Source organism: Hypomesus transpacificus, chromosome 19 (genome assembly GCF_021917145.1).
Source record: "Hypomesus transpacificus isolate Combined female chromosome 19, fHypTra1, whole genome shotgun sequence".
Lineage (NCBI taxonomy): Eukaryota > Metazoa > Chordata > Actinopteri > Osmeriformes > Osmeridae > Hypomesus > Hypomesus transpacificus.
Genome location: NC_061078.1, coordinates 13,745,534 through 13,770,048, shown reverse-complemented (window position 1 = coordinate 13,770,048; position 24,515 = coordinate 13,745,534). Strand labels below are relative to the sequence as shown.

The 24,515-nt window shown below is 43.0% G+C and overlaps 1 protein-coding gene across 7 annotated transcripts in view; it reads left to right on the top strand.

Annotated features, from left to right (window-relative positions):
• The first annotated feature begins 4,822 nt into the window (after positions 1 to 4,822).
• The window catches only part of tead1b (TEA domain family member 1b), a 43,931-nt gene continuing 24,238 nt past the window's right edge, over positions 4,823 to 24,515 (top strand). For all 7 annotated transcript variants that reach the window (XM_047041573.1, XM_047041572.1, XM_047041570.1 and 4 more), the window contains exons 1-3: positions 4,823 to 4,998; positions 5,441 to 5,567; positions 19,711 to 19,963. In XM_047041573.1, the coding sequence (XP_046897529.1) occupies positions 19,807 to 19,963 (157 nt within the window). In that variant the 5' untranslated portion in view covers positions 4,823 to 4,998; positions 5,441 to 5,567; positions 19,711 to 19,806. The remainder of the gene's footprint in view (positions 4,999 to 5,440; positions 5,568 to 19,710; positions 19,964 to 24,515) is intronic.

The window sequence follows — 24,515 nt, the reverse complement described above, 5'->3', positions numbered from 1 at the left end:
GATAGATTTTCTGTTTGCAAGATGAGCAGCACTTTGCTCTTTTGGATGGAAGGACATGAAGCACTTCTCTAAAAGATGTTTTCGTGTGATATGGTCAAATCCTCAGTCACAGATACTATCTGCACTCACATCTGCTTTTAATCACATTTTAAACATTGGTTATGCCATAATCTCTTTATAATGGCTGTGGTGTGTTGGCAGATACCTTGTGCTGAATAGGCAGGCACATTTGACGATGGATGGAAACTCCTGCACATGCTATATGAATCCAACTGGCAATGTTACATTTCAAGAAAAAGAAAAAAACATGCATTCAATGGATGTTACCACACATCTGAATCACAACACAGTGTGCTGTCTCTGGGACACGGTGTCATTATAGCCCTGAAACAAACCAACACATTTACAGTACCGACCTCCAATTTTAGACATGTAGCACGTTTCTGAGTTGTGAACAATGATGTGATTACTGTCAGTTATTGGTTTTGCTTTAAATCAAAGAAGCCATTCAATTCCCAGTGACACTTCAAACTACGGGGATCCTTTTAGAAACCCTGTACATCAATCAATACGCATTCACCTAATCTACCTAACCTTGACCAGTTGTTGCATATCATCAGACCTGCGGTTGATAGTTCATTGATAATATGCAGTTGATGAGTGTAAGACATATTGTGGATGATTTACAATATGTATAATGGCATTTTAGGTCCTTTGTGGTACCAAGTGGACAGCCTGGCCTGGCCTCCCAACATGTTTGCGTGCTGCACTTTACTGTGATGTGACTCAGAAAACAGTGCACTGCAGACCTCCTCCAATAGACTTCCATAAAGAGGGCCCGTGTGGACGAGTTGGCTGCATCATGTGATTTGTTTCTTTTTGTCCTTTACAGTGGAAGACTGATACAATGACATGCCTCTGAGTACCAACATGCCCATCAAAGGCAGCAGGCATTGATCCATATCTTCAAACACTGCATTACGGAATTGAATTAAGCAGACATTTAGTGCACAAACATTTAGACATCAAAACCTCAGCTGTTGCCAGGAGACTGGCGATCTGGCAAAGTGTGTCCTCCCGGTGAGAGGGAGAGAGAGAGAGGGAGAGAGGGAGAGAGAGAAAGAGAGAGAAAGTGAAATTGCCCCTCTCCTCGTTGATAGGTCCTGTTGTACCCTGTCATTCAGCGTCTCTGATGAGGCCTGTCATCTGTGTGCTGGATTATGTTGTAATTCAAGTTTGCCCTTTTGTCACTTTTTCAGCAAGAAAGGTACAAATTCACTCCAGCAAAATGAAAATGGTTGATTTCCATGGAACTATTGTGTGTTTTGAGTCTCTGAAATGGGATATTAATTTAAGATTTTCACGATGCCTCTTTTCATTATGTATTTTTACTATGTTGAGTCCTACTTTGTGTGATTATCAGCAATATCTTGTTCACTAATATTATTCACAGTCACAGTGCACAGAATACTATGTCAGGAAGATGAGGGTCAAGCATTGTAATATTGGACAGAATCCAGTATGTTTACAAAAGCATATATATTATAAGTGACCACAAGGTGGCGTGTACTGTTGCACATGTTTGTTTGCATGACAAACTCAAATGTAATGATAAAAATGTTGATAACATTCCTGAATGCATTTGATTGCAGCAAATTTACATAAAAGGAAAAACATTTCTGAAAGATTAAATAGGGGAAACATTCTGAACCTTCAAAAGTGGAAAGTAATTTATTTGGTGACTAATTATTGTACAGGACTTCATTTTCATAACAACTTTCTATGTAACCCCACGCATAAATTAAAAGGAACATTAAAGGGAACTGTCATTCTGCAACAGGGATTGAAAAGAATTTAAATTAACGTTTTTCTTCTTTGCACTGGCAAATGGCCTTCTCTTATCTTCCAATAAAGCCAATCAGTGTGGCTGGCTGAGCAGTCAGACCAAAGAGCCAGTGATGGTCTGCACCTGGCTGAGCAGAGCCATCTGATCAGGTGAGAGGTCATAGGCCATGCAGGGCAAGGCACTGAAGTGAACTAAACCAGGCAGATTCACCTCTCCGCTCCACTCCACCAACCCCCAGCAGCCCCAACCCTTCCAGACCCCTGCCCCCCGCTGTCACCCCTCCAGGCCTCCCCTGGAGCAGAGGGACCAGCAGGCTTGAGTTCAAAGCCCGGGCCGCCCCACCAGACCTGCAGGGTCTTATCTGCTGTGGGGGTCAGAGGAGGATAACTCTTTGGATGTCTCTGTGGAGGGTAGACTGCTAATGTGTTGCATCCCAGAACCCCTTGAAAGGAGTAGCTACAGACAAAGCATTGCATCTATATTTAGGAAAGATATTGTCTATTGCAAATGACATCAGTGATATATGAGTCATGATGACTGAGATTTCCGACATTTTGATGGGTAATCGTGGCTCTAAAGCAAGTTTCAGTCATTTTTTACATTTTTGAAAACTGCATTGATTGCAGTACAATCCCGATATTGGAGGCAATGTACGTCAAATGGAGTTGCTCCGCAAAGATGATTCTATGTTACCACATACTTGATTCGAATGACAGTTTGAGTGGCATTGCATTGGTAATGCATTTCCTTTCATCACCTGGGCCTCGATTGCGTGATCCTCTTTCTTGAGAACCCACTGATTTCCGTAGTGATAGTTTTGGTCCTCCCTTGTCCCACCCCCACCCCTATTCCTGGTTGCTGTGGCCACACCCAGCCATAAATAGTTTGAAGGCTGGCAGAGCTGGGGGGGGGGGGGGGGGGTAGCCAGGAGACAGAAACCTGAGATGTTTTGACTGTTTTGGGGTAAACAGTTCAACGGCTGTGAGTACTGTGTTTTCCCTCCACCCTCCGCAGTGAGGCCTCTCGGAGATGCAGAGGTCGGTCTGGGTGTCCTTCCGTGCAGATGCTTGGGTGGGGCTAAGTTGATGATTCACGTGTACAGATAACTAGCAGCTGCAGCCCCTGGGTGTCCCTCATGCCAGGGTTATGGTTAGGGACACTGCTACTTTGCTCCATAATAGAGTAATGGAGTCTTTGTTATGGGATAGGTATAATGTAAGCAAAAGTAAAGTGTAATTCCGTAAAGATGACAATGTCATACACATATTAGCACAAAGAAGACTGAGGCAAGAATTCAGATGTTCTCTAACCATGAATCATTTGGCTCTTCACAAAACAAAATGCACTCCCACCTGGGTTCACAGACACTGAGACATTTTCATATGGTCACATTTCCCGAATGCAATCTGCCAGGAGAGTCATATCCCCCGATAAGAGGATGAGAACAGGGTCTGATGTAAGGTTATGAACCATTTTACTGTTTGCCATTCTGCTGGGATCCGTTGGTGGGCTTCCTGGATACGCCAGGCTAATGTTTAACAAGGAGCTTGTGAAACACTGTCGACAGATGACCCCGTGGCTGTGAATGAATCACGGCTGCTCCTCTACTCAGGTGTTGGCCTAGTGTCACGTTTGCTGTGCTCAGCCCTGGAGAGAAGCAGAGACTGTTTCCCTGGGGTCTTCGGGGCCTGTGGCACATTTGCATAGATAAGACTGTCTTTTGATGGTTAATAGTTTTGCATTGAGTGAATAGAGTCGACATTGGAGAGACAAGACATGGAGGGAAAACGGCGATAAACATAGAGAGACAGTGAGAGAGAGCAAGAGAGAGAGAGAGAGAGAGAGAGAGAGAGAGAGAGAGAGAGAGAGAGAAAGAGAGAGAGAGAGGCTGATAAGATAAGAGGGCCTTGGAAAGCAGATTTGCAGACTATGTTGGTGGTTTAGATCCCAGCTCAGGACAGAAAAGGTAGGTCATGATGAAACTTAGAGGGTTTGATACAGAAATATGGAGCTAAACCACGTCTGTAAACATTCTGTCAAACCTCGAAATCTTCAGAAATTAGCTATTTATTCATTCTGAAAGTAAAAAAGGGTGAGGCAAATCAACATTTGCTTTATCTTACAGTATTAAACAAATAATATTATAATAAAATATTGTTTTAGGCAAGGAGCATGAAAGTCGACATGTCTTGGGAGACACCACAAGGTTTATAAAGCAACAACAAAAAAGGTTTTGGACCAAACTGATTGAAATAAACAGTGTTATGTGCTCTAATTGCATCTTTCTTGAGTGTAGTGTTTCCTGCAACTTTATGTTTCTGTCTGCTACTAGACGTCATCTCGTGCACTTCTATAAATGCTATTATCACCATTTTTTTTTTAAATTTTTAGAATGAAAGTTTGAAAACTTTTATCTGAAAGTATGCTTGAAAACAAATGCTGCTCTTTCTCCTTACCCTCACTTCAGTTCTCCCTTGTCTCTGCTAAACATGTGCAGACAGATTTTCCCGTGCTGATGGATGATTGATGAGCCGTTCATCTTCATAGATCCCTCCCTTTAAATGGATTGGGGTCAAGACACCAGCCCCTCATGGGTAGATTGTTAAGACACGAACAGACATGTTGTAAAGTTTGCTGTGTAGGCAGTTGTTTTCTTTTTGACTTAGCAACTTCATGTTCATGATTTTCTATATATGTAATTATGTTCAGAATCTGAAAAATATACATTTGTTGAAAGTTATATACAAATATAAGTTTGAATGTATCAAACCAAAGCATGATCAGACTGGAAATGATTAATGTCCCTCCTCTTTTAGGATCCAGTTTGAATTCAACGTATTCTGTGAGGTCATCTTTGGGGATTTTTGTCCCTTGTCCCTCCTATCTACCGCTGACTGTTAGGTTTGGAATGACGACACCTTTGCTCCGCCCCAATGCAAACTCGCTCTTCGCGTTCATTTCATTCCTGTTCTCATTCCGAGCATTCTTCGCATCTCTGTCGGTGCGCTGCCGATTCACGTACACATACCCGGCTGGTCCAGAAACACAAGAATAACTTTACACAGTTTACAAAAACTACAATATCCCACATTAGAAAGAAAAAGGGGGACGATTTAAAAAAAAATGAAATAACAATAACGGAGGTGTTGGAGGTAAGTTTCTATGTAGTTAATGATATGCAAAATGGTTGCAGATAACATTGTTAAGGTTTAGTTCATCGTGAATAAAAGGTAATTATACTATCATTTAATACATGTATTCGGTTTCATATTAGGTTACCATAAGAATAAGACTGGGAAGTATCTGTTGGTGAGATTTTAGGTGGCCGTTTCTCATCGCTGTTGCAACAGGGTGCTCTCACTTTGTCCACTCAGTGTTGTATTCACTGACATAGCACGAAAATCTTTGACATTTTTTACATTTTTGTAAAGAAGCCCGACCATACGCCCTATTATAATGCAGTAAGTCTTGTGCATGAACCTCAGAAACTCCGAACAGGATTCGGGAAACGATTGGACGAATGCTACATTATTTTATGAATCACAATTTTGGACAAGATGACCGATCAAAATGTTCCTGTTTTCTTCTCTATAGTTGGCTCAGTCGGGAGTTGGAGATTTCACTTGAGAATTTTCGGAGCACGGCAAAAACATTATCCTGAAAGACTTGTTGCTTCAACACATTTGGCCTGGGGTTTTCCTATTCTTGCTGTGAAGTTACTGTAAGTACATGTTTCTATATTTGTGGCTACATTTACAGGAATCCCAACAAATTCTTTACATTCCATTTCCCTAATGGTAAAATCGATGTAACAGATCTGAATAAGACAAGTCATGTTGCAGGAAAGATTAGATCAACGTTTTTAGATAATGTGTCTGTTTTGATCATCTGTAATAGTGGGGGACTGGTTGTTTTGAATTCAGAAACCCCAAGTACCAACTCACAGAGTAGGATGTTTTGCGTACAATAATGTTACTATTTTATCGCTATCAGTTCCATCTGTAAATAGTATAATAACGACACCAAACATTTAAAAGTGCCATAGGTCGTTTTGTTTACAAAGCTGAACATGCATTTTTTTCTGTTTTTGCACTTAAACATGGTTCAAACGAAACCCCTAGTATTAAAAAAGAACCCATGTCATGTTTGTTTTTTGCGTGAAAAAAAGCTTTTTCTACTCAGTTTAAATTGAAATAATGTCAAATAGTTGTACACGAAAGTTAAGTCTGTTTTATTTTTATGTAGCCTATACTTTCGCATTTCACGCTCCGTTCCATTTTCCATATATCCGTCTCCTTTTCGGAATACATTGTTGCCTGCTCAGCTAAAAACAAGAATTGCACGGATTAGAGTAGTATGCAGCCAAGGCCACTTTTGAGTTTTTACCATTGGAGAAACTGATCAGATTCCGAAGAAATGATAGCCTGTCACTTGTGACGTTAAAGTGTTGTTATAGTCTGTGCATTTACAAAGTTTGTGATGTGGACTTAGCATTCATTGCAGGCCAACATCATTAACTTCTCGAGTTTTATTATGTTGAAACTGTTGGAAAGGGGGGGCACTCACTTTTTGTTTATCTGTGCATTGGTGCATTGGTCTATCTTAAGATGTATTTGTGGACCCCTGAAAGCATGCAATATGTAGAGTTGGTGCTGGACTGCCCTTGCTTAAACTACACATTAAACAACACTAAGATCATACAAACAGAAGAGAATACACGCTTTTACTTATAGTGTATATGCAAAGTATTCATTTAAATCTTGTTTCTGTTAATTTCATTGGGTATGATTCAAGTCAAAACTCACAAAGTTTTTCTCTGCAGCAGTCCAGCAAGTGTTCTGCCATGCTTTGTGTGATTAGAAAAAAGACCACCTTTCATACAGTCAATTATGGTCTTATATTTCAATCTGGCTCTTGTGGAAACAGGGATAAATGAGTCTGAATGTTTTTTTTTAACGTGTGGATTCCTGTAACTAGGTATACTTTACTACAATAAACACATTGCCACCTATCAGACTTAACCCTGACGTGACATCACCATGTTGAGAAGTACATCTGCTGCTTAGATGGGATCACAAATAAAGGAGAGCAATAGATGCATTGTTTTCAGCTTATGCAAACAAGGGGACCTGTTGGACTCTGGCCTGCATGGCATTTTCAAGTGCAAGAATAGGACATTGTCTCTACTTGACCACTTAGCTCATTACTTTTGAAAGTGGGCTTATGAATTCCTTCCCCTCTGAACACGTGCTGAGGCTAAAGTATATCTGAAAGTATTACAAAAATTCCAACTAATGTCAACAAATCCAATAATAAAGTCAATATTATAAATAGAATCATATTATGACACAGCGAAGCACATTACTAGTAATATTTGTACATATTTAATCCATGATTGAATGGAAATTGGTCGCAGGCAATTTCAGAAGAATAACATTGAGTATGTTTTTGATTGGCTCACTCACGTGTGTGCTAAACAAACATTGTTCTCTTTCCTCCCCTTCTTTTGAACATATGTTATCCGTGTATTTTTTATATTCAATCACAGACTAGGACGTATCAGAGAGATAAGGGATTGTACCCTTCTGCCCATAATATCTTTACAATGGATGCATGATTAGACTGTACAATTTTATTAAAAAACAAAAATCCCAGTTAACATCTGGAGATACATTCCTATTAGTTTAGGAGTTCTGATAGACAGTTGAGAAGCACAGCCCACATAGGCCGACAGAATATGATTAAACCTCTGTTGTTTTGCACATTGCATTTTAACAGTGCTTTTACAGGGTTGAAAGAAGAAGAATGTAGTCTTTCAGTTGTGAAATGTGAAGAGAATAATGTGCATTTCTAAGGCATTGAGTGTATTGGGTTACTCTGAGAGCAGAGAGAGAACCATTGTCTTTTCAGTCAGTGGTCCAAACTGAGATTGTGGAAAGCTTGTTGAATTGCAGAGAGCAAACACACAAACGGTTCACAGACTGACATCTGTTCGGGTTGTCTTCTGCACCTGTAGATGAAACAATGAAGGCACAACGTTTGCTTTTACTGTTCTGAGATTTCATGCAAATGACGATTTGACGATTTGCTTTTCACTCTGTCAGGTCCATGCTATCGTTATGCCAGTAAAAGGTCACTGTGGCTATGGCATCATATAGCATTCGTGTGCTCCAGATAATCTGTCAGTTAACAATACAATAGTATTTTAATATGCTTCATATAACCGTCACCAACTGTTGTTAACAAATGTTACTGTTTGTGTGTGTGTGTGTGCGTGGGTGTATGTGTGTGTGTGCGTGGGTGTATGCGTGTGTAGTGATCGTGGGGTCCGTAGGGAAGGATGGATGAGAACTACATGTGTATATATAGGAAATGATGTTCAGCGTCTCCTGCTGTATCTTGAACCCGAAGGGTTTTAAAAACGAATTTGTACTATTTTGGAAAAAGCATATAATTGATGCTTGCTGAATTATAATGGCATGTTCTGATAATGGCACAAAACATAGTTGTGTCATAATGTATGTGTCATATAAATTCTGAGTTTACGGTATATGCTAATTACCAGCATCATGTATAGTGATATACACTTCACACCTGATTATTCTCTTGATTAATTAATGTAATGAAATAATATGGCCCTACTGTACATGCAGTAAGTAGAGAGGAATGGTCAGAACATGAGTCTTCATGTAGTGTTCCACTTAGAACCAGCCTGTGGGTTTTCACCCTCTGTAGCCACAAGGCATTGTGAAGCAGCACTCTGCTGGGATGAAGCCCAAAGCAAACAGGCACATCCTGACTCTGATAGTCTGCAAAGACATAATTTCCTAATAAAAAACATCTGTGGTTGAAGCAAATTAAGATTCAACGTAGGAAAAAAGAATGCAATGGAAACTTTTGGATGTTCCATGTTCGTTTTTCTTTTCTTCAGAAATTGTTACTTTACACATTTTATGTAGACAGTGGACACAGTTGTAGAACACTATTCTCCGTAAGAACACTATTGCTTCCCTTCACATTTGTTGCATTTCCGAATCTTAAGAATCTTAAGAATCATCATTCATGTCAGTTTTTTGTAAAAATGCCTAGCAGGTATTGTCATTTTATGACAAGACAAAAACAAGGACATCAGAGTCATTGATTGAATGAACACAGGATTATTGGCAGTGTCATTGTCAATTGTTATGTATGTACTGAATACAATGTGTAAATGTGCAGGGTCAGGGCCACCTGAAAGCATTGGTGTACCTGTTGTAGGGGAGGAAGCATGCTGCATCAGAAGACAGACCAGCTGCATCGCTGCTGGCTGTCTGTGCCCTGAGTTAAACCCTGCTTCAGAAAGGGAATTGTTGAGTATGGTCTGCTGCTCAACAGTTTGAGTTAGGCCTCAGAGAGGCCGGCGTAGAGTGCCACCAAAAGAAAAAGCTGGCTCAAAGCCACTGACGTCATCTAAGTAAATCAGCTTCAGCACTGCAGCCATAAAATGACTGCCAGCTACTGAGTGCACTTTGGCCTTGTCAACTGCCTTTGAAAGTACTGTGCACTTTTTCTCCATATATGTAATTGTGACAAACAGCATATATATGTATATGTATATATCCCTTTGTTTATTCTCATTTGTCATGATGTTTACTTTCAAAAAAGACCATGAACGTGTTTTAGATGAACTACGATGCTGTATTGTGTTGTACTGGGATATACTTGCAAAGCAGATGTGGGATGAAATAAGAGGGAGAGAGAAACATAAAATGTAAGAGCTTTCCTCATCTTTAGAAGTCATACAGTAAAGAAACCACTGTTTCAGCACTTTGCAATTATAGTCTCATAATTCTTACCATATGTCAGCCTCAGTCAGCTTCTCAGGAAAGAAAATAATGAAGAAACAAATTATGTCTTAATCACTGTGTCATTAAACAATAATGACACAGAAGTCATTGTGACATTGTTGGACATAGCCTCCCTGTTTTCTCACTCTTGTAACTTCTGAAAAGTGAGCTAAATGAGCTATCCCACGATCATGAAACAGATGAAAAGGAATATTTAATCCATGATTCATTTGATGAGTCAGTTCCTGAAACCACTATAAACCTTCTAGTTCTTGGCCACAGCTGAAAGCAGGAAATCCAGGCTTCAATAACTTCCTTGCCCAGTATTGGCTGTGCTATGGGGCTAGCAGCCGTGGTTTAGAGCATGCTGCCTTCCACTAGCAAAATATATTTGAGGAGATGTACACCCGTGGAACAAAGGTTCTCAGTCACTTCATTTACTGAAACTGTTTATAATTTGTGGGCTGTATTCAAATGTGGGCCGTCCAAGCTCTCTGGCACCGTATTCCCTAGTCCTTGTAATAAATCCCTACAAGGCCTTTCATTAATGGCTGCTGTATTGTTATCATGGCTGACAGAGATCAGACAGGCTCTCTTTGCCCCCGAGCTGCCCTGGCTTCGTCCGAAACACAGAAACACTCGGAGGTGGTCCTCAACATTAGTATGCAGGCTCTGCCCAGTGAATAAGGTTGAACTCTATCTGGGGCACAGCATTTCAGCGTTTCAGTTTCTTTAACTTACTAAGTCAGTGTGTATGTAAATAGAGAGCACGTACAGCAGGGAATGCTGGGATAGATAATATGATTACACCTCATAAACAGTTTAACTGCTCCATCCGAGAACGATGCATCCTGCTTTGGTCCATTTGTTTTGTGTGCATGCTGGAGTTACTTGACCAAGTACTACAGCAATGTATGTCCTCAGAAGGTTGTTGGGCAGTCACTAGATGTTCTAACCAAAATCTTGTTTTTATATCTACAGTCCTTTGTGCCCAATATTCATCCTGTAATATTGTTTTGAAGGTGAGGAATTTAAAAGCGGAAAGAGGGAATTTTTACTGCATTCAATTTTTGTCTTCAATAGAGAAATGGGTGTTGGCAAAGTGAACACAGATTTAATAGTTGCTTTAAAATAATAGTGAAAGCGCTGCATCCTTAATTGGAAAGGCTTATAAACTGAATGCAAACTTTATTGAAGTAGGTTATTGAAATGCTGTTTATTGTTTCCTTTCAAAGTACAAAAGACCTTAGGTCAGGTTGTGTTTCAATTTGATCCACTGGCAGATTTATATGCTATTTGTCTCATACAACAGCCCAATATGTACTTACCATGGTAGGTCGGAAAGGAATTTTTGCCCATCAAATTACCTTGGAGCTCTGTGAAGACGATGTGTCACATCTGGCCAAGCTCTCCTTTAAGTACCAATAAACTGGACAGCATCCGCCATACAATGAACAGCAAACAAAATAGTTTTGAGAAAATTCCATTTGACCTTTTCACCACTAGCTGCTCAGGAGGAGGGGGTGGTTTATGGCAGATGGAAGCCCAAACAGACAGCTTTTTTGATGAGATAGGAAGGGTACAAGAGGAGAAGAGAGGGACATGACAGAGGGGAAAGGAGTGGAGAGGAGCAAAGTAGAGAGGATGGCATGGCTGGGGAAAAGAGGAGATTAGGAAAGAGTAGAGGGTGGGATGTAACACTGAATGCAGATGGTGGCCCATCACTATGATTAGGTTTTCATGCCCGTCCACACGTGTCATGACCGAGACTCCATGGCCAGGCTCCACTGCCCTCCTGGCTCCACTGCCCTCCAGTCCTGCTGCCCTCTAGTCTCATTGCCCTCTAACCCTCCAGTCCTCTAACCCTCCAGTCCCCCAAACCTCCAGCCCTCCTGTCCTCCTGTCCTCCAGCCCTCCAGTCCTCCACCCTTATAGTCGAACAGCCCTCCAGTCCCCCAATCCTCCAGTCCCCCAATCCTCCAGCCCTCCAGTCCTCCAGTCCTCCAGCCCTCCAGCCCTCCAGCCCTCCAGTCCCCCAGTCCCCCAGTCCTACAGTCCTCCAGCCCTCTATCCCTGCGCTGCTCTCATAACTGTCAAGGGATCCTTTATCTGGTAGACCTTTATTTACAGCTTTAATTTCCTGAGCTGTATGTGCTCTCTATTGTCTCTCCTCACACTACTGTGATGTGTGCATGTGCAGACTCCGGAATGCACCGCATATTTGTGACAGCCTGAGACAGGACAATCAAGTCATCAAATGCATGGATGGTGTCATTGTTATTGTTGGATTGGAAAATGTTTATGTCTCATTTCAGATATTTAGTCACAGGATCTCTGTGGTCTGGAGGAACACTGGATCAGCAGTGACATGATTGGCATGCTCTTGCAGAGTGATAGTGATCTTCAGCATGCGCTGCCTCCACAGTTGATGGGGTGACAGAGTGGCGTATGCACTAGCCACCTGACTCCCATCAGACTGATGCAGGTGGGGTGAGCTGCCTTGACAGTCTCTGTAAATCAATCCCATTCTGCGGCGAGCAGAGATTGATCCCCTAGGGGCCCATTGGTAGGGTGCTGGCCGTGAGGCTCCAGGCCTCAGATTTGAGTGGGATATTATCAGACGGATTCACGGCACCCATGCCTGCTGGTTTAAAGAAGCATGAAATAAACGCTTGACAGTTGCCAATAACAGAGGAGGCATTAGCCGCGAATGCACTGGACCTTTCGCGGCCTGCATCTGGAGATTGGTATTGAAAAGCTTGTTCATTCACTCATCAGCACTCTGTGCCCTAGAGATTTATTCATGAGACCTGGAGGAAAATCCAATACAAAGTAGATCAATCGTTTTGTCCTGTGGACAACAGGACATGCTTGTATACTGTATTAATACAGACCGCTTTGCAATTTTACCCTAATTACGCTGATTGTTAGGGTCATTTCCCCCATCTATCACCTGTTTTTCTTCTCCTGTACAAGGTTAAGTGTCAAGACACATTGTGGAGGAAGTGCACTTTCATATTATGGGTGGGGGATTCTATTGTTTATTTGTTTGAAACTCTGATTTTACATTTTTCTAAACAAAGATATTCAGAAATTCAATACTACTAAAGTCTTTATCACTTTAACTGAACCTTCATCTATTTCGTTAATCCTATTCAAAATATTCTTCAGTTGCCTGAAACTTTATTTCCCAAGGTCTGTGTCGAACAGAGGCTTGTTTTGCTTCTTTATTCTAATACATGCCATTCCACCGATAATGAATGTGTTTTGATGACAGGAAATGTACAAGTAAGTGGAATCTCAGTAATGTTCCATCCTTGTAAATATGCATAATGGGCTACTTTTTGTTTCAAACATGAAGGTTTTGGAATACTTTCAGCATTACTAAAATAATTAACCAAAGGCCAGAGTAGGGTTTTAAAACACACAGTGAACATCGAGTTTTGTAATCACATGGTAATTATAGTTCTTCACAGTGCGGCCTTAACTGCTATGGGTCATTATGGGGTGCGCAAAAGCCATTCACGGAATCATTATCGCACCCCCCGAGATAACAGCACAAAAGGACTCCACATGGAAAATTACATTTAAGACCTCTCATTTGCTATTTCATTACCTTGGTTGGTGTAAGGGTGAAATGGCTTCTCTTAATTTAAAGAGCTGGATTCCAGTTTAGGGTAAATGAGAGTGGTTTATATAATCTGCTATAAGTGTCATATCCCATAATGCCTGGTCACAGCTATAGCCAACTATAGCCAATGCAGTCACTTGTTGCCCTGATCCCCTCTCCTTTTATCTTGCTAATAAGACCATTTCCATGGTGCGGACATAGGAGAGATAGGAGGATGCAATTATCTGTGGCTTCAAGTATGTCTACAGGTGAAATTCCTACCTCTCCCTAACACAATTAGTGTTCAGATTCTCAGACACTAGGAGACCAGCTCAATGGGCATCAAGTCAGAATCCAATGTAGGCTGCTTCAACCTTATTGTAGCTCAGAAGGATATCATAGGACGACAGGGAGTGAATAGAATGGTGGCAAAAGAGGAAGAGAAAACAAGCATTCGTATTTTTTGTATATTTTAATTACAATCCGAGCAAGTGCAGGGATATTTTTTTATCATAACTGATAGGATTGACTCAACATGAGCAGAAAAGTCATAAAATAAAAAAAACATCGCTCTCTAACATAGTTATTTTTTACATTTGCACTCATCGAACACTAACACTCTATAATCCATGAGGTTTTCCAACAAACAAGGTCTAGTAGCACAGTGTCCTGAGGATGTGTAAAATCTATAAACAGAGCAGGAGCATGAGGAATTAACAAGGAGTGTGGCATGTTCCATGGGAGGATCTGTGATGGGCCGATAATGATTCCCTCGTCAGAACAGCCCACTCCTGGGGAATAAAGGACGTGTGACCCACACGGCAGAACTAAACATGCTCACTCTCACACAGAAAGGAGCCTTTCTGGAGGATTCTGGAAAGGCAGATTCAAGAGATGTAATTTTCTAGGTCAGTTAAATTGGATTTTGCGATAGGCGAATGTACAGAAACCTTTTGAATCATTCAAGCAATGTTCTTTGTATTTGTATTCATCATTTATGGTCAGGTTTAATATAGATTAGGACTTAAGGAGGTTAATTAAGCTGTTAAGGCTGTTTCAATGCACTATCTCAGAACATTCAATGGCTTTGGAAGAGTGACATGTACAGTAATGACAGTGAAATTCCATAATGATCCATATATCTTGGAATGCTCAGCTTAGCCACTCTTCGGACTCTAGGACTGCTACGAAACATGCCGTTGTTGTTTTCTCATGGTTGTAGTCTTTGCTCATTGTCTACATGGATTCCAGTCCTCAGTTAGTCGATATCAGTCCACCTCTCTCTCTCTCTCTCTCTCTCTCTCTCTCTCTCTCTCTCTCTCTCTCTCTCTCTCTCTCTCTCTCTCTCTCTCTCTCTCTCTCTCTCTCTCTCTCTCTCTCTCTCTCTCTCTTTGTCTGTCAACCAAAACATATACAAAAAATCCTACCATCAAACAACAACCACATACTGAATCCTGTTAAGTTCCCATCATTTTTTTTGGATGGATCCAAATCCCCAATTTTGGAAGTGTATGTATGTGTGTGTGTGTGTGTGTATGTGTGTATCTCTGTACATGTGTATGTGCGTGTGTTGGTGCAGATGGCTGTGAGTTGTGAAAGAGGCGTGTAGGAACACATCCTGGCTTCAGTGAGTTAGACTTGTCAGCAAGGGGAAGGGCCTCTGGAGAACTTAACTTGGGAACACAGACACGGGTGGAGTCTTTTGTGGGAAGATATCATTTAGGGTCATTGGCAGTGAATACGCTTTCTTTTGGAAGACTTTCTTGCCTATCTTGCCTAGTAAATACAATTTGAACATTGACTATCTTTGTAAAAGTTGAAAAGCTTAAACATGCAGTTCAGTGTATGCTTTGACATGTTTTTATAGAGCTTCAATCCATTGTATGTCAATAGTTGAAAATATAGGTGGAGGAAATATGTTGATGTTGTGCTTGTTGAGAGTTACCTATTGTGTGTGCTGTCATCATGTACTTTGTAAAAGGTATGGCTCGAACAGTGATCTGGGAGATTCATATTATTTAGTTTGTTTGATAAAAAAATCCTGCAAGCTAAAACGACCCAAAGGCCAGCATGTTCCCTACCTGCTGGAAGATGCAGGTGTCTGTATTGTTTGAGTATTTTTGTACTAATAGGTGTAATGTTTTAATGGATTCATACTGAAGAGCTTCTACCAAACCCCACCGCTACATTAGAGCCTCAGTGCATTTTTATTAAACCTCTTTTTGTTTTTGTAGGCACGCTGTTTGCCAGCTAATTTAAGAAGTGGTTTATCAGACTTGTGCAATATTTGTATTGAAATGCTTGCTAATGATTGAAAATGATACATTGGTTTGTTTCTTCTTGGACATACTTACTGACACAAAGTATTTCCTAACGACACCCTATTTCTTGAGGCAAATTGTAAATTGAAGGTTTACAATTTACAACTTGCCCCTTTCTTCACCCCCTCTCCCCCCCAAAATACGTACAAATACAAATTATATATATAAATATATATAGATGAAGGGTTATCACACAGAGTGTCTTATCAGAGTATCAGGAGTGGAAGATTATTTATTGAGGTCACTGTGGTATGCAGCCTTGTTCCGCATTTGTTTGAAATGTTTGAAATGTTTTCACTGCTTGGAGAATGAAGTGCAGCCCTGATTGTTGCATGACCAATCTCTCTCCCCCATCTGCCACAACAGCCTGGACAAACAACAGCACTTCAGAATCATCTGGAGACATATTGCTCTAATCACAACAGTCGTCTATTGCCTGGCCCAAACCTCACAGCCAGCTAGTCCTGCATTGCATACCTTTAACGGCTGAAGGATTGAGTCTTATTATATTCTCTGATTATTCAGAAATAATTTTGTGCTACATATCATAGTCGAACTGTCTAATTGTTGTAAATCAACTACAAAGACTATTCATTCACATGTTGATTTGGTGCATATTTGACAGATGGTTTTAATATGACCCATTGGGAAATACCTTGAAGCTCTTCTGCAATAAGTGACACTCAGTAAGTGAACAGGGAAAGGGGCATGGATAAATACCTTATGGAGACCATTTAGGAGTATATCTTGGGAGATGTGGTCCATGCTGCGTTCGTAAGTAAAGAGAGGCGTTTAAAAACAACATGTCCCTTGTGTTTGTTTGTCAACTTAGACTAGAGATGTGACAATTCACAGGCCTGTGAGGAAATAGTTTCGAAGCCATTCTTTTTTTACCATAAGAATTTGATGTTGCCCTATAGATCCAATAGGTTTATAGTATTCACTATATTTATAATGTTTAATATGATGTAGAAACCTGCGTGCTGTACATGGAAAGACTGAATGTACGTCAAATAAATACAAATAAAGGAAGAAATGCTTTCATGATATTGTCATGCAGTTCAACGCCGTTCAGCTACTGTTGTGTGATGTCAGGAGACAAATGAAGCGGAGGTTAAAGAACAGAATGTAGTGGAGTTGACCCAACCTACCTCTCCTCTTGATGGCAAAAGGAGACCCTTCCTCAGCTTGGAGACACAGCTGAGATCCTTTTAGAACCCAGTCCTCCTGAGACAGGTTGTTTAAGAAAAAGGGTGCAGGAAAGGTAAATAATTGAAGCAGATTTATAGTAAAGCCAAATGACTGTGGAGTGAGTACGGCCCATGTTTCATGACGGAGAGGGTTTAAGACTATTGATTTTGCGGATGTTCTCTAACACATGTCCAGGTTAATAGACTTCAATGTCTTAATGACAGAGCAAGGTGAAGATCTTTACTACACGAACCAAGATAGATAGGGCTTTTACTCTAATTCCTAATGATGCTTTTACTCTTGATAATGTATTCTTTCATCCAGTCTGCCTAAAGAAAATGAACTGGCAAAGATGCAACCTTGGTTATAGTGAGAATAATAACGTGAAAATAGGTTTAACATTTTACATATAGTATTTGGATTTGTGTGACTGGTGATTGAATTGCCTCCGTTGGCAGTGGGGATGTGGTCACTTGATGTCCTGGGATGCATTGGTCTTTTGATGCCTTTGTGGTGACATGGCATGCAGAGGGTTCTGCTGTTTTACATTTAGTCATTTAGCAGACGCTCTTAGTTTTCCTCTCTCGGGTTAATCCAACAGCACATGCTTTTGTCCACCTACCTCGGCTAAGTCTTGGGAAACGGATGACAGGCAGGCAGTGCCAGAACAACTACTGTATCTACACATAGAAACTACAATTGAGCTTACTTCCCCATTCACATGTCAGGATTTTACCTAACATTTGCTTTGTTTGTTTATGTTACTGTCAGAGAATCCAAGGTCTGTTTTACTCTCCTAGTGGTGGAGTGAATTGTAGTTGTGGTTGAAGTGCAGTTGTTTTTTGTTGTGGGACAGGGGGTGGGGTAGAGGGTTCAATAATTCATTGCGTGTTTCACCGTACTAGTATTCATTTCCTGGAGTGACGCGCCAGGGGAAACCACCTGTGGAAGAAAGGCGAAACATCAGGCTGGTTGGATTGCTTGGATGCTCACTGTGGATCCGTCCTAATGACACTGCTGGCTCTGTAGTTCCGAGGGAAATCTTGAGCTGGTATAGACCGTAAAAAAAGAGAAGTTGTTTTAGCTTAGCTCTGGCCAAGCTAAATGTGGCAAAGATATATAATTTTGTTGTGTCAAGTCATTGAAGAGCAGTTTAGTACAAACGGTAAGGCACATGAGTTAACCAATTATGTTTTTCAAAGCTGTAGAAATGTGGATGGTTTCACTCGTAGACTAAGGAAAGAAGTCTTCTTTCTGGGAGCGATGGGGAATTCCTATCACATAATGTCCACATCCATTCTGGGAGTGATTATCAGTGTAGTTCATGATTCAGGGAGGAGAGTCATGGTAGAGAAAGAGAGAACGAGAGGGCGATACAGAGTCACAGACCCAGCCCATTTGTGGTGGAAACAGGAGTTTTCCCCTCCCTCATCAGTCTGTGAGTTAGTTCTGCAGTGTCAGCAGTCAGCACACAAAAACGGAATTCAGTAAAAGCTCTCTCCACTCTGGGAGAGTTTTTTTCCCCCCCAACAGCTTGCTCCCATCCCCCCCCCTCCCCCTTTATGAACCGACATTCTAGAAGAAACATATGCTCCTAGTCCCACTCCACAACAGCTTGTGCTGCTTGAATAGGATCTTGCCGGCAGAGGAAGCGGTTGTCTGGAGGGAGGGAGAGAGGAGGTTAGGGAGAGTGGGATGTAGGGAGGGAGGAAGATGGGGAGGGAAAATGGGAGGTAGCGGGGAGGGAGGGAGAGAAAGAGTGGGAGGAAAATAGGGAGGGAGAGAGTAGGCTAAGGAAGGAGGTGGACTGAGAGATTGGAGCAGGGTAAGGGGATGAGAGAAGTACAGAACATTGAGCAAGTTTTTTTTTTTGTTAAGACTAAACCTTTCAGCAAACAAAGATAATGTTTGTTTTCAAAACCTTTTTACGGGTCTCTTTTTTGGAAATGTTGATTGAGTTAGATAGCTACTTCAGTTTAGGTTCTTCACTGCCACAAATTTGAATTAGATTTTTTCCACGTATTTTGCCCCCAATCTATCAGCTGGCATTCATTTTTAATGGAAATGAAATTCAGTTATTTGTTTACTTGGCCTACATCAAAATTGAGAATTACTTTAAGTCCCACTGCTGTCTATCATTTAAATTCCAAATGTAAAAATGGTTGTTCTTGTTCGGTTAAGGAGTAATTGTGTGTGCCATTTGTTTTTAGTGTGGGGGATTTATGATGTGCTCTTTTTCTCTGTGCTTCATAAACTCTCTACCCAACTTCACTTGAGGTTGGTATGGTTCAGATTTACCTCCTTTAAACAGAGGTTTAGGTTCTGCTCAGTTGCCAGGTGCCAGGTGCACTGGCTGAGTGGGATTCTGTCATTTCACATTAAACTCTCAGACATCCTCACATAGCCATCTAGTAACAGCCCGCATTCTCTCCTGTGGCCTTACAGAAAGGTGAGACGCTCTGGAATACTGAAGGAACTACTTGTGCGCAAATATAAATCTCTGTCCATTGGGTTACATATTTATTGCGTTGAGTTGTGTTCCCCAACCTAAAGACCAGTTCTCCCCAGTACTGTTCAGATGACCTCGTATGCCATGTGACAGACCAGAAATCGTCCCCGCTGGTGTGTGTGTGTCTTTAAATCAGCTTCTTGGCCAAAATAATACATATACTCTCATGGCAAAAGTGCTGTCACTCCTGGCAGAACTGTCCCCCAGTCCAAACACAACATCCTGGGTAGATCAGCCCAACAACTGTCTGGCTGATCCCCATGTCCGCCCTGGCGCTCTCCTGGCCGTGCTGTTGTCCAGCAGGCAGCAGTGTGCCTGGGCTGAGGGTTGTCCTGCTGCAGGCAGATGTCTGCGCTCTGGACTGGAGAGCTGACGGGTGGCTTGTGTTTGTTTATTGGGAATTCCAGGTCTCTCCCTAGTCTGGTCCAGGCTTCGGCTTGGAAAGCCCCAGCGCCACCATTGATCCCAGCAGCTGGAGCGGCAGCGAGAGCCCTGCCGAGGACATGGAGAGGATGAGTGACTCGGCGGACAAGCCCATGGACAACGACGCGGAGGGGGTGTGGAGCCCTGACATCGAGCAGAGCTTCCAGGAGGCCCTGGCCATCTACCCCCCCTGCGGCCGCAGGAAGATCATCCTGTCTGACGAGGGCAAGATGTATGGTGAGTGCCACCTGTGTGTGCGTGTGCGTGTGTCTGCGTTCTTTCATTTAAAGGTTAGGTTTTTTTTTTTATATCGGTTCGTTTCATGCTTTTGAAAACGGACCAGGATGCCGTTGGTAACTGGAGATGTGACGATGTGAGAAAAAAGATGAGAAAACAACCGAATGTGAGTGAGATTGTCAATCAGAAAATAGTTTGTTAGCACTTAATTTGCGAGCCCTCAATCGGGGGTCCCTCGGCTTTCTAGGGGATGACCATACATTAATTTCCCTGCTCTGCAATAGTAAGATTCTATAAGTAAAGCAGCATGAACTATTAGTCTGGAGCAGATGGTACTGCGGCTGCCACCAGCTGTGCCCGTCCCCCCCACCCCCCTCCCTTCCCCCATTCCTGGCTGGGTGATGTCATGGAAAGAGGGAATATTTTCTTTCTGCAGTGTTGGACTATCTCACAGCCTGTCAGTGTCAAGTGAAAGCAGAAAGCCCCTCGGGGCGTTCGTTTGCAGCTGTCATGTGACCCCTCCGGCCAAACGAAATGTAAAGTCTAGGAGTCGCTGCGCAGACCCTCAGCTGCCTGTACAAAGAGACTGCTTCAGACCACACCACCCTTTCCCTCCCTTTCCCTCCCTCCCTCCCTCCCTCCCTCCCTCCCTCCCTCCCTCCCTCCCTCCCTCCCTTTCCCTCCCTCCCTCCCTCCCTCGCTCTCCCTCCACTCCTCTCTGCTCCACTCAGACTGGGAGTGCCAAAGAAACTCGCTCACACTCCCCCTGTTCTGGATTAGAGCATGACAAATACGTTTGCCTACCGAGTTTTAAATGATTAGCGCAAAGTACTAGACTCACTAGTGCGTGCAGGACATCACCAAATACATCTTCAAATAAGCTGTGAGGATTCTGCTCTCTGGTAGCCAATGATATGAAGTCAGGAAGAACAAAAGTTGGATTTGGAGATTAGATTTGTGTCCTTGGCTCGACGCATGTCTGATTCATGCTCCTTGACATGTCAATGACAAGTTGACATCACACTTCTTCTTTCTTACCACGGGCACGGTGACTCTACATATTTCTGAAAGAAACACAAAAGTCTGAAAGTCACACTTCTTCTTGGTGTCAGTGTAGTACACTAAGTACATATAGCGTATTGTTTTCTTCTATTCTGTCCGTGGTTTTGTTGTTTGGGGGTATTGAATGTACCTTGACCTGGCCGAGAGCAGGGGGATTGAGTGGAGGTCAACCATACCAGATGTGTGTAGTATCCGGTTGCATATTTACTCAGGAGCAAAATCCTCTGTGTCCCCGGGAGTACTCTTTCACGGTGGCTCAGAGCAGTGCACAAAGACAGACCTGTCAGACACACGCTCACACACACAGAGAGAGAGAGAGAGAGAGAGAGAGAGGGAGAGAGAGAGAGAGAGAGAGAGAGAGAGAGAGAGAGAGAGAGAGAGAGAGAGAGAGAGAGAGAGAGAGAGAGAGCGCAAACATTTGACTGGGATGTAACTGTGGCTAATGGGGTGTTTGTGTCCACAACCTACACATGTTGTTATGCTCTTATAACATTTGAAACAGGATTGACTGCCAATGTATGGCTGTCTGAAAGAGACAGGCCAGGGTTTTTTTTGTAGTTTTTTTGTTTGTAAATTGGAGAAATTGGATGTGGTCTTCTTTTTCTCACTAACACAAAGTTTGGCGGGTCTCCATGGAGGGGAGGAGATTGGAACTAGTGTGTGTGTGTGTGTGTATGCATGTGTGTGTGTATGCATGTATATGCGTGTGTATGTGTGTGTGCGTGTGTATGTGTGTGTGCGTGTGTATGTGTGTGGCTGCTCTGTCTGGTGGGAAGGGCCTGCTGCTCAACCCTGCAGCTGTTGCTGGGTCCTAGTGCCAAACTCATCACGCTATGAACTGTGAGCTCCAATACTCACTCAGCCATGAAGCAAGCTCTTTCCAGATGGAAAGGAGACAGTGGGTGGTGAATGTTAATTTATGGATAGTGAATGTTAATTATTAAAGGTTAATGTGGAAAAGTATGATAAATGTATGTGTAATCAATCAATTCATTCATCAGTAGTTATTATAGAACAATAAGCGTGTTCAATAGAGGACACAAATCGAATCAGAATGCCAGACAACATTTATGAATAATTAATATTTAAAATGTGAATGAATCTTGATGATCTTGACGTAGAGAAGTCAACCTGTAGATACGCTATGTTTAGTGCGGTGTGTGCGACCTGGGTCAGGCCCCTAGTGTTGGAAATAGCAAGGAGACATGCAACTAGTTTAACAAAGCTAATGTTGTCTAACAGGAGACACAGTGTCTGACTGGGGAGCTGGGAGGAATCTCACGAGCAGACCTCCTCTTCTCCCCCAGGAATCTCTCACCTTCTCTCCTCTCTCCTGTCCCCTAGCCCCTTCAGACAGCTATAGGAGGCCTGCTGCATTGTTTACAGTCATTGGATGAACTGCTGATCTCCAGAGGCTGGGGCGCACTTGTTCACGAGGAATCACTCACGGCAAGAGAGGCCCCCCATCTTTCGATGTCGCTCTCCAGCATAGCAAGCTGGCCCTGCTCCCCTGTTCCACACCCACTCAAAACACTGAGCGCTGTTGTTTACCATGTGAACATGGGTCTGTTCCTCGCGGCGTGCCTCCGATTGCCATTAGCGAGGCGCTCCTTGCTTGCAGGGCATCACTTCAGAATGCCACCAGAGATGATGAGAAACCCATGAAGTGGCCCCTCCACGCTGATGGAGGGCATTGATTTGTCTGAGACACAGCAGTGATTTGTGTTTTAAGAGGGCGAGGCTCTGCCAACCGTGCTGCAGCTTCCACCGTCCCCCGTCCCCCCCCAGTAATCCTGGTCCACATGGGGATAGGAAGACACCCACAGACAAGCCCGGAACCTCTCCTGGCATCTTGGAATAGAGGAGGATGGAAGGAGGGTTGATAGGAGGGAGGCGCAGGTATTTGAGTGATGAGAGACCCATGGGATGGCACAACATTCTGAACACAAAGCCCATCACAAGAGGAACCGTCCTGAGTGCCCTTAAGCCCTTTGTTACCCAGGGGCCGAGAGCAGTTAATTAGCAGCAGTCTCTATAGCAACTGCCTCTCGGTTCAAAACAATGTCTAATTTCTGCTTCTTAGCTTATCATGGTGTTTACCTGAAGGGCTTTCTTGATGCCCTGGGTCCGCTAGGGCCTGGCTTCCTGCCCAGACTCAGGGGCTGATTGGGGCTGAGGTAGAGAAGGCCACAGCTGCAGGGTGGAAGCCAAGCAGGGCCCCCAGCCCTGGCTCTGGCCCTAGGCTGATGAGGGGATCTTGACAAGCACAGTGAGAAAGTGGCATCTACCCTTTATGGCTGGCAGAGGGCTCCATTCAGGCTGCCTACTTATATACACCCCCTGCTGTGGAGCTGCATTAACCTAGCTTCAGAAATGGGCTTCGTGCAGGAAATGACATGCATCACACATACAGTGTTGTCTGTTAAATCGGGGTGTCAGTCAATGGATTGTATTTCTGTATTTCTTGTCCTTACCTTGATATAGTATGTCATCTTTTTGGGGATAACATTTTATCCATATATAAAGTCCGCATACATACATCATTCTCTCCGCTCATAGCTGTATAGGGCTGCATGAGGCCTATTTTTCCGTTGCAGACGTGTTAAAAGCCTCAAGTTTGTTTGGTTGGATACACACACTAGCAATTTTTATGACACTTTACATCACTGTAGACAAAGCAGCGTGTCTGCTATCATAAACCAGTCTAAATATCACAATATGTTTTGGATAGAGCAGCAAAGCCCAGGCAGGCAGTAATGATTATGATGTGTGAAACGACCATCTGTCTCCGAAACTCTGAGCCGTTTCTTTGCAGGGCTGTGATTGGTCCATATCTAGCCTTGGCTACATGAGCAGTACATCTGTTTGAGGTGGGAAATGTTTACCGTTTTCTGTCATCTCAATTTGATGACTACAATGCCGGTCCGACAAGGATGGAGATGAATCCAACCGCTCAGCTGGACAACGCACTCCTGGACACTGCCGACAGGGCCTAGATAGTAGGAGGTATTGTGATCTTGTTCGGAGGCCTCTATCCCTCTCTGTCTTTTGATGCAAAGCTTTTTTTTTCTTCCTTCCCCATTACCGCAATGCCGTGTGCTCTGTCATCTCATCAGTGGCCTGGTCTACACCCCTCCTGGGGGGGTACTAAGTGGCACTTGGTTTGCAGCGATGCCAAGGATGAGTTAGGCATAATGAGCAGACCTGGCTTTGCCCCGACAGCCCAGCGCTGGGCTCCTCTGGAGCTCGCCTCGCCTCGCTAGCGGAGCGCGCTCCTAGACGGAGCGAGAGGACGCTGCGGACCTGGGGTCCCCTGCTGGGCAGATAATGAGGAATTCTGGGATCAGCTCAGGCTCCCTGAGTCACCTGCATTCACACAGAATGGAGAGAGTGTGGAACTTCAGGGCGGAAAGGCATCACACATCTCTAGAATAATCCCCTCTTTGTTCCTGAGCCATACTGCTGTGTTTTCACACGCATGCGCAGTCCC